The sequence below is a fragment of the Argentina anserina genome, chromosome 5 (assembly GCF_933775445.1).
Source record: "Argentina anserina chromosome 5, drPotAnse1.1, whole genome shotgun sequence".
NCBI lineage: Eukaryota > Viridiplantae > Streptophyta > Magnoliopsida > Rosales > Rosaceae > Argentina > Argentina anserina.
Genome location: NC_065876.1, coordinates 24150401 through 24162127, shown reverse-complemented (window position 1 = coordinate 24162127; position 11727 = coordinate 24150401). Strand labels below are relative to the sequence as shown.

Below are 11727 nucleotides of genomic sequence, written 5' to 3'. Positions count from 1 at the left end.
ACTGGCATCAGTGTGGATCCCAGATCTCGCATACAACCTAATAGTTTGAGCGAATCTTTTCGTCGACCACCACTCCTCTCTGTTATTTCAGTCCGAGAGAATTCTCTTGACCGTGCTACATGTTGGGTTTGGCATGCAGCGGCTTGTTAGTGGCTTGATGGACTAGGGGTCGAAGGTTGTTCAGATTTGTGATGTGTACATCGTCGAGTGCACGGGTGTGGCGGCGATGGTGGCTTGGTGATCGGAGACGGCCCTGTTTCTCGAGATCAAAAGTTGCAACTAGTGGAAGGTGGAGGCAGTGGCCCCAAGCACACAGGTCTTAGGTGTGGACTCTCGGCTTAGGCTGCTGGGCTTGTTAGCTTGGTTGTAGGGCCTTCCATGAAATTTCCTCTCAAGTTTGGGCCTCGGGGAAACAAGTCTTCCTTCTTAGGTGTTGGCTAGACTGGGGCTTTATGGCCCGAAGGGAATTTTAATTTGAATCCAGAAGAGCATGTCTTCATCTGTCTTCATCTACTTGATTAGATATTTTAACAATTTTCTAAGTTGGCGAGTCATGCTTATGTTAAAGAGCCGAATATAAACTGTTTGAGAATGTGAATGTACTTTTGATTGTTAAGTACCTAGATGCAGTTAGGTATTTATTTGTTGAGGGAATAATTCTTTCTGTCGATCCTTAGGGGTCTTTTAGGCCTAGTTTGGTACGGCTTCACTTCTAAAAAAATCAACTTCTAGGTCGACTTTTAAAATTCATTGTGTTTGGTAATTTTATAAAAATCAGCTTTTTTGTTTTCAGAATTTATAGGTCATCACAGCAATTTTTAGAAGCAACCCGAAAGTTATTTTTAGAAGTTGTTTTTACTTAAAACTCAATAAATATTAATATTTTTATATAAATTCTCAAATAACACTCTTATCTATAATCATTCTCAATATATAAAAACAAAATCATGTCGTTTTTTGTCTTTAACCATATCTACAGTAGTTATTACCAAACAATTTATTTACCAACAACACTTATAAAAATAATATTTACCAAACACAAACCTGTTTTAATTCACATCTGATTTTTTTCACAGTACAATAGAAGCAATTTTTTTAAAGCTGCAGCACTACCAAATTAGTACTTGTTCCTTATATTGTTCGTTGAGCATTAATATATTATGACTTCTTAATTCAAAAAAAAAAGTATCGACAAACCGTTGAAAAATTACTATAACCTTGCCGTGAAAAATTGCAAGCGTGAATCATCAATCCAACATAACCGCTTCTTCCGCCTCCCTATTATATGCGACTCGATCGATCATAAGCCTTAAACCATAGTCAGTCCATATGATAGTTTCTGAGAAAAATTCACTGACAGTTCCTGAACTCTTATGACGTTGTTAGTATGACCCCTGACTTTTAAAAATTGATCAAAATAATCCCTAAACTCATGTTTTGCTATCAACTAAATTCATCCAACCAAATTTAATCACTGTTATGTTAATTTTATAACATCGATAATGCGTGAGCCCCCCCCCCCTCCCACACAAGGGGCAAATGATGTTTTAACCCTCAGTCTCGATCAAAATCAACTTCCCGCCAAATTTGGAGTTGACCAAACAAGTTTAGGATTGAAAAAATGAGAATCCGGTTATGAGAAATATTTAAGTGGAAATAAGTTTATACCTTTATTTTCAGTAAAATGTTTCATTTACCCATTTTTATAGGCCCCTGCATGATCCACGTTATGAAATAAACAGAACGGTAACGAAATTTAGTTGGATGGATCTAGTTGATAGCAAAACAAGAGTTGATGAATCATTTTGATCAATTTTAAAAATCAGAGATCAAACTGACCATATCACAAGAGTTCAGTGGTTGTTTGTGAGTTTTTCTCGATAGTTTCCTCATCATCAACATAAACCATAGCCAACATCGAAGACCTCCCCACAGAGATCCTCCTGCACGTGCCATGCAAAACCCTAACCCGCTCCAAATGCATCTCCAAGCATTGGCTCTCTCATCTCCGGTCCCAAGTTCTGCAATAAATCCTGTATATCTGCAGTGACGAGGAATACGGTAAGGATATCAATACTCGATACGTTGTTTATGCAATAAAATTGCGCGACTTGTTTGTCTTTCCCGATCTCTCTGGTAAGCCGATGACCTTATATCCTTCCAAATCTAAATTCAAGTTCGAAAGCGAAGTGCTACGACAAGTTGCTTTTGTAGGCGGCGATGACGAGTTAGCACTTCCCGCCAACATGGGAATTGGTTGTCTGGGGCTCTCGAATTGTACTGGCCGGCGGCTCGTTCTGTCCCTTTTTTTACATAAAGATAATAAAATCTCTGCTTTCCTACGCATTGGACACTACTGATCCATTGGCCAGGTTCGATTCATCTGTGCTTCCGGCAATGGAAGGAGATGAGGTGAATGATCCTTACGTGCAGGAGATCGATGGTAAACTATATGTTGTCTCTGTGGAAGAATTTGTGGTACTTGACCCTGTTGGAAAATGGTTGGAAAAACTATAAAAAACCAAATTTTAATTGATTAATTAAATTAAGTTAAACTTATAATTAATCAAAGATGAACATAGATTTGAGTTCTCCATAATGAGGGCTACAAGATCATATGTTTGTTTGTGTAATTTGGTTTGTAAATAAGAAATTGTCACTCAAAGATGGCTACTTAGAATGAGGGAAATGTATTTGTCCCACATTGGAAAAGAGAATTGTTGAAAAGACTTTATATAGAATCCATTGTGTATGGATTGTAAAGTGTGTAAGCCCCCTTATACCCTCTCGCGCACGCGCAGGGGGGGTGCAAATCCTAGGTCGCAAGGGAAACTCGCGTATGCCCGTGCGACCTGCGGACACGAATGCAACACCGAATTGAGGGTCGGAACGCGGATTCTTTTTGCATTTCCGAAAATTCGGTTCTGACTTTTCAAATTCTCTTGACTATTCAAATTCTTCTTTTGTAACAACTGAGTTATTGTGTGTTATGGAGAATTATAACAGAATTGAAATCAATGTTTGTAACATATGTAACTCATATATGTTATGATCTTTTGATTTCTATAACAGTCATCTTATTAATTGCTGATTGCAAATTCTCACAGTATAAATAGCCACCATCCTTTCATTGTAAAATCATCTCATTCGAAACACAATCCTCTCCCACTCTCAAAATTCTTAGTTTTTCTCTGGTGATAGAAAGAGGTACCTTTCGAGTTCATTGAAGGTTCTAGTTAGTAGTGCAACTTCCTAGAATCGTTTAGTTGTTATATCCTGGGAGACAAGTGCCAAACATCCTTGCACCGGTAGAGGAGGCGTAAACGTCTTAAGGACAGTGTGGTATTACACACGTCTCGACTAGTTCTTCCATCATTAATCGTTCGGTATTTTGGTCGAATTTCTTTTCGTGTTCTTCGTTTCTGATTTATAATTATTTATAATTCAATTTATTAAATTATATATGCAATATATCACTGTTGTTATAACAGACCCCGTACCAAGGTGTGGATTCCTCTTGTTCCTCTTCCAGTTCTCAAGGGGTATCCTTATTTGACTATCCAATGTTTCGTTTTGGGCACCAAGATCTTCGGCTTCTTCGCCACTCAAAGATGATATGAGGACTGATTGCCTTACGGTCTACAATGACGTGGCCGACCCTGGTCATCATGGATGGACTCTAATTGATCCATTGTTTCCTGCATGTGAATCCTGGGAAGCCTCTAGTTGTGGACTGTGAGGATGACTTCGAGAAGCTATTGTTTTCTTTTAATATGGATTGCATACTAGTGTACCACATTAAGCTGTCCCTTGAATATGTGCCTACTAGCTGTGAGTATGTAGCTGCCATACACTTGCCCAAGTTGCCTGTTTTCTCTAATAATAAGTTGGTTCTATCATCACACTGTGCTGCGGATCTTGGGGGTGGAATAGTTTGCTTCTCCTTCATGTATCTGAGGGACTCTCGTCACTCACCTCTTCTTGTCTGGACCTTCCAATATTCCTATTCTTCCAAATCTGGTCTCAGTCCTCCTGGCGTTTGTGGCAGTATTGTTAGTGATCCCAAGTCTTGTGTCTTGTCGCTCCATTGCTGGGTCATTCTCTGCCAAACTCCTGGGTTATCGCGTGTTCGAATACGACCTCACTGAGAAAAGTTCCTATCGAGACAATGACCACCTCCGTGATTGCTTTGTGCAGTAACTCCAATACTTGGTAAGCATTCCGGCCATATTTCATGTCTTTAACTACTAGTTTTGTTGTAAGTTATAATTAATCACACACATACTGGTTTCTGTGCTTGGTTTGTAAGTATGTAAAGGTGAATGTTGTCAATTTAGGAATTGTTTTTAGTTCATATTGTCCATGGTCTTATGCTTGGGTTAGTAATGGACACTGATTAAGCATAGCTACATCAACTGTACTATGGCGTGGCGTCCTGTTCATTATTTCATTTTACTTGTCTAATAGCTGTTTGGAAAGTTTGTTTTGTTAAAAACTTAAAATTGAGGGTTTTGACATGCCACATTAAGCTTGTTGATGGAACAAAGGCTGTCCGCGGTTTTTCTTGTTAGATTTATGGGCATATATAGAACAGGTTGTTGTGGGGTGTGCTTTCTTCTGTCGTTTATGAGGTTCTGATTGAATAAAACAAACTTGCTTTCTATTTTCAATTGAATCATATTAGATAAAAGAATGCATCTACTCAACTGCTCTGAATAAATCTGCAGCTCTTTACTTTGTTCAGACGATTACGATCAATAATGGCTGTTATTTCTTTGGAATACTGGGAATATGTACTAACGGATAATAACGTACAAATGGTACAATTAATATAAGAGTTCATTTTAATTATCTTCTAGCTGTTCTCATAGATAGTCATCTGCTCATTTGACATTAGTGTTTGCGTCCCTATTTTAAACTTGGTTTATGCTTGATAATTTGATTTATACTGGAGATGTCTAAAGACATGGAACTTGAGTGGAGTAGGAAGGCAGGGTGGTCACCCCCAAACTTGTGTTGTGTGAGTCTGTTTGGAACTATGGATACTGGTATATATATTCAGATATTGGTGGTTCTGCCTTATTTTGATTAGATATTAAAAAGCTCAGTAGGGGAAAGGTAATTCCATGTGTAAGTCTGAACCGGTTTCAACTGAAATTTGTGTTGCTAACAACGCAATCAGCCAATTCATATCTTGGAACTTAAGCATCTGTAGCACGGCCTGAGTGGTTCGATGTAAACTTAAATATTTCGAACTGACATTTCTCTTGATCGATCACAGCCCAATTGATACATTTTGAACTTAGCATCATATGTTGGTAACAGGGAAACTAAAGTTAGAGATAATTTTATAAATTTATATTTATGTTGCACCTTTTTATTGCAAACATATGATTAATTACATGCATTGATGCATATGATAACTCTGTAGACACATAAAATTTAATGAAATAAATCATATTTATTAAATGATTAAATTGACCAAGAGCCCGACAAAATTGTACACGTGGCCTAAAAGTCAACAAAGTTAGTGCGGATCCGAATAAAACTCGTGTCAACACATAAATGGATGATCGTAATTGAAGTTACGTGATTCTGACTTAAATCGGAAATTGAATGTCATTGACGATTCGAAATGGTAATCAGACATTTGATTAAATTAATAAATTCCTTAACGGCTATAATTAAATCAATTATTTTATGTTTAATTTAGTTATGAGAATAACTAATTTTAAATTAATCGGAAAATACATATTGATTTAATTATACAATTAAAGAAATTTATTATTTTAGTGTCATTAAAATATTCTATAAAATAGGAGTCTTGACACTATAAATACCCCTTCCAATATGAAGAGAAAAAACTTGAGAAGAAGAGAGAAAATCACTTGAGCAATATCACTCTCGAGAAATCCCGAAGTCTCTCAAGTCCACGAAGAATCATCAAGCTACCAAATCGCTCGTTCTTCATTAAGTCCAAATCCGAACTCAAGTCCACGAAGAACCGTCAAGCTACCAAATCGCTCGTTCTTCATCAAGTCCAAATCCGAACTCAAGTCCACGAAGAACCGTCAAGCTACCAAATCGCTCGTTCTTCATCAAGTCCAAATCCGAACTCAAGTCCACGAAGAACCGTCAAGCTACCAAATCACTCATTCTTCATCAAGTTCAAATCCGAACTCAAGTCCACGAAGAATCATCAAGCTACCAAATCGCTCGTTCTTCATCAAATCTAAATCCAAATCAAACTCAAATTCTCAAGATCAAGTGCATGTCACCCTTGAGCCAAGTTACATACAGAGATAGAATCAGAGGAGTTCAGAAAGATTGTAACCACGCGCTTGATTATCAATAAATTATATTTTATTTGTACATGTGTCTGCATTCTTACTTGTTTTCAGATTCTCGTTCTACAAACTCATGTCTTGTCACGACCCCAAAATTTCAAGTATGAAACTCAAATATCGAAGTCATGAAAACTCTAAAACAATCTCAATAAATCGAAATCATTTTAATGTTACAGCGGATCATTACTGAGTTCATAGAACAACTCAGCCAAAATGATTATTACAAACCAAATTTATAATTCAACATTATATCAAATGGAAATGTAAAAATCCTCACACAAATCCTCACATAAATCCACACAAATCCTCACCACAAGATAGGATAAAACCAACTTCGAGTCCTCAGAGTGGTCCGTCGATTTCTGCTAATCCACACCTGCGGAATTATCCCCTAAATCATCAAATAGGTGCACCGGGATTGTAAACACAAACTCGGTAAGCTTTGCAGCTCGTATGAGTAAAACAACAAATACATCTCGCATAAAAATATATACGAAAATCCACAAAATATTAATTATAAATGCACTCATGACTCATTAGACGACTCATCTGGTTGTCTAATAATGTGAAATATATATGCTAATAAGAAGTTGGGCAACCCCTCTGTTTACCCAAATGCATTTATAATGCGGGTACTCATGAGCGCTGGTACACTTCTGTTACCCCTCATGTAGTACGCCGCCGACATTGGACAACCACATGTTACCAAATATCAAAAATATATGGGTACTCATGAGCCGATAACCCTTCTGTTACCTCTTATGCAGTACCTCGGCAGACAGACTAGAGCTCTAACTGTATCGTAACTTTCGCCCGGCCAAGGCTAGGTTTCGACATGCCAATACGTCCGAAGACATAACACGTCCGAAGACATAAATGTTTTAACAAACTCGATGTTAAAATCACGTACCAACAATCATCTCATGATATTGTACAAATCGAATCAACATGCTCAATACATAAATCTCAACACCAAAATGAACTTATTCGCAATGAAATCACGACAGTATATAATATAGCAAACAATATATATGTACCTATTTACAATTTATACACATACACATTCCACTATATCGTATACATGTCATATTTCATTCTTTAAAATTCAGCATAAATCATGTATCTCCACAAGAGTAGATTCGTAAATGTGAGATTTTACTCACCTTATAATCCTGAGCGAAATTTCCACGATTCCAAATGTGAATCCTTTACTTGAAGTATCAATCACCTTGAAAAGATAAGAAGTGGATTTAGAATCGTTACGTAAAACCATAAATGCCGAAACAGTGATAATATTTAACAGTCCAGCAAATTTCTGGTTTTTACGAAATTATTGTTCACAAGTTACTATTCACGTATTACTGTACAAATATACATTAAATACATATTCATGTACGAGTACATACTATTTACGTATTTCTGTACGTCCAAGTACTATTCAATTGTACATACTGTCTCAGTAAATAATAATTACCGAATTACCCTTCTGAAATTACTTTTACAATTACTGTATGTAATTTATATTTACAATTACCGTACGTAAAAGAAATTTACATTGACGGTACATAAATTACTTTTTACATTCACCGTACGTAAAATAAATTTTTACAAATTTTCTGTTTCGAAAACACTATTCACGGGCCGCCGCACGTGCCGGCGCGTGGCACTCACGCGCCCTCACTGTGGCAGCGCGTGGGGCCCACGCGCCGACTCTAAGACCGCCGCCCTAAAACCTCTCATTTTTCCTTATTCTTCCTCCCCGGCCCAAAGCCGCCCAATGCACCCCTCACGTCCCTTCACGCGCCACCCTAAGCGGCGGTACCTCCCTCCTCTCCTCCTCCTCCTCCAGTCTTCCCCAAAATTCAACCACAAACAATCGCAATAATCACACAAAGTTAATCCTCACCTCGATCGGACCTTAGGACCGTCGGATCTTCGCCGGAGACACTTGATAGGCCGGCGGAGCTCGATTTCTCAGGGAGGCGTGTCGCGTCTCAAACATTCGCGTGTGGCATCGGAGGGCGGAGAGGGTGAGAACCGCGAGCTTGCGTCGGCGGAGGAGCTGCTCGGACAGCGGAGGGATCGCGCGAGCCTCGGGTTATGGCGCGGTGTCACGACGGCGAGGGGGATTGCGTCGAGTTCGGGGTTTGGAGCGGAGAGCCGTGCGATGCTTCTGGACTAAGCGGTGTGGCCCACGGTGGGCTGGTCGGCGAGATCGCCGGTGAAGTTTCTGAGGGAGGGAGGGAGGGAGAATCAGGGAGAGAGCGAGAGAGAAAAGAGAGAAAGGGGGAAAGGGAGGCGGGGTGAGGGGTTTCTGAAAATGGAAACCCTAATCCCTCAATTTTCCCTTTTATACTCTTTTCCAAATCGGAAACTAACTTCCGTCGTTAATAACTTTCACGTACGACGTCCGATTAGACTGTGTGACGTGTCCACGAACTCGTATCGACGAGCTCTACAACTTTCGCGAAGGAAGTTTTCACAAACGAGCGATGGAGCAAAAGTCGATTCTCACGTCGTTGACACGTAACATTTTTTTTTTCTAAATAGAAGTTCTGATAACGTTTCCGTTTTCGATTTCCGACGTCGCAAAGCGAAACAAACACGTTTAATGAATTTCACAAATTTTATAAATTTTAAAACAATCCAATAATTGTTCCGAAAAATCGAGTTATTACATGTCTGTTTTATCTTTGAATTTATAGTACAACCTAATCTGAAAGATGCTGGATTCATCTTGATCACCACATGTATTTTATGCAGGGCTTGTCTGAAAAAGTGATACACTATAGCAAGAAGTGTTTGCCCAAACTAGCTACCTAGATAATATCTCATTTGAATTAAGATATGAATGTCCACTTGCTAGCTATTTCCAGATTTGAGGGTGTATTCATTCAGGATCATGTTGGATTTTCTTGTATTTCAAAATTCCTTTGAAATTTGATTGTATTCAGTCACGATTTTGAAAACTCCTTACAAATCTGATGGTATTGAAATTGGCAATGAATTTGAAGGATTTTAAGAGATGATTGATTTTGTAGGATTCTAGGGTGGTTTGAATACATACAAAACCCCTTCTGAAATCTAACCTCCATATGTGAGATTTTGATGTATTCTTTTTCTCTCTCCTTTTGGCTCACCTTGTTCCACCACAATAACTCTATCCTCTTCAAGTCATCAATCATAGGGTACCAAAATGTGCTTCCTTCCACTACTATCCTCTCAAAAGACAAAATTTATGGTCAAAAGCTTGCTATTTATTTGTCTTGCTTATTAGTTCAACTGATGATGCATATATCAATTTTCTTTTAACTATCTTTCTATAGGGTTCTTTACTATTGATTTACCGATCGGGTCTTATTTAGTTTGTGGATATGGCTCCCAAGAATTTTGAGGACACTTACATTTCAAATGTACATGAGAAAATCGGTTGAAATCCAAACAAATCTAGTCAATATAATGCGACAGAATCTGTTGAAGTCTATATAGAATTATAATAAATATGTGAAATTGGCCAAAACTACAAGAATTCATGGAATATAAGAAATCAACCAGAATTAATTAAAAAATCTAGATTGAATACACCATCTTTAAATTAAAGTCACAAGTTTCATTTAGTATATATATGTTTTCCAGTATTGGTTTTCTTATCCTATTGGGGCAGTAACTTTTTAAAGCACTGAATAGAAGGAAGAGTGGATGTGACCCAAACTGAGCTGATACAAATTCAACCAAGTGAACATTGATCAGAAGACTACCAACAGCTAGTTATTATCATTATAAATTTAAAATCAGCGATAATGTCAAACTCAGTAATTTGTTTCCTTTCTGAAACATGTCAAAAACGATACAAATTTGACCAGATAATTATTCTCCTCGAAGCACCAAAGAAGGATATGCAATAGAAGGAAGACCGAATCGTGATTCGATGAAGATGAGAGCAGTTGAATTTTGTATCATATGTATGTTTCTAACTTTGTGACCAAGTAATTAAGGTCGATAATTATAATCGATCGTTTCGCGATCACATCATCACCTCTACGGCTCTACGTCGTTATGACGATATATATATATATATATATATATATATATAACCAATTATAAGAGCCTACATCATAACTTCAATAACATCCGCTCTAAATCTCCATAAACTCCATGATAATGTACAGCCTCATTCTTGCTCCAAAACATCATGTGTCTAACTTTCACCAACTTGTTATTGTGGATTTAGGAATGATAAATATAAATCCTTGAATTAGAATCAACCAAATCACGATCAGCATCTGAATACTATAATAAGAAGTTTATAACATAAATATTATTAATTTGTCTCTGTCTTGATTGACTGCTGAATATTATTATAGCTCCCTAGTTAACTGCTAATTATTTATTATATCATCATTTATATAGTATATGAAAAGTACCAAACTAAGAATCCCAGATGGAATATTGATGCTGCAGAACATTGTCATGATCATCAAAGAAACCCATAGACGACGACAAGTCCTCAAAAAACAAAGCCTCATCACTATCAGACATGTACACGTACTGCATCCACATCTTAGGCGAGTCCAATGGCGACTCATTTATCGCCTGAATTTGACTCGGCGACAATCCCACTGTCACCGGTGCCGCGCCACCACTCGAACCACCAGCCACTTCCGTCGAAACCGAACCCATTGGCAGTGTCTTTAACCTCATTGCCGCCTCTTGAGCCGCCAACTGCACGTCCGAGGGACTCGAACTCGCTGGCCTTGGAAGACTATCAACCATTTCAGGAAAGTTAAGCAACACCCCTGGTCCTCTGAGGTGTAATGCCGCCGCATCATAGGCCGCGGCTGCCATTTCTGGGGCCTCGTAGCTTCCTAGCCATATCCGGGTTTTCTTTCCCGGCTCCCGGATTTCGGACACCCATTTTCCCCATTTTCGCTTGCGTACGCCTCTGTACTTGGCTGCAGGCTCATGTGCTTCCTTCATATCTGCCGGAAGAGTTTGATTAGTTTGTTGGGTCATGTACGAGAAAGAAGAGAGGAGGTATATTCTGTGGGAAACGAGAGGGTTTCTGTAAGAATTCGTGAAGTGTGCGAGTGGGATTATATGTGATTCTTTCTGTGTGCATCGGTGATTATAAAAGCATTATTGTGGGAGGAAACTACAGTGAGCTTCTATGTAGTTACTCATATAAGTGGGAAGATGCTGGCAATTTGAACGTGTGCATACAATTATTTTGGAAAGACAAAATTCACATCTTGCCACGTGGTTATGTTATGTATCTATAGTGATTATCATTGTGCTACGTGCGGAGAAGCTACGGATGATAATTAGTCATCTTGCAAAGCTATTACAAGAAAATAGCTAGTAATTAAGAAAATGTAAGATC

At 38.3% G+C, this 11727-nt stretch overlaps 1 protein-coding gene across 1 annotated transcript; it reads right to left on the bottom strand.

The window, feature by feature from the left end:
- Positions 1-10712: 10712 nt before the first annotated feature.
- Positions 10713-11406, bottom strand: LOC126794924 (ethylene-responsive transcription factor ERF022-like). Its single transcript, XM_050521721.1, has one exon. The coding sequence runs from the start codon at positions 11358-11360 to the stop codon at positions 10776-10778; it is 585 nt and encodes a 194-aa protein (XP_050377678.1). The 5' UTR covers positions 11361-11406; the 3' UTR covers positions 10713-10775.
- Between the last annotated feature and the right edge of the window lie 321 nt (positions 11407-11727).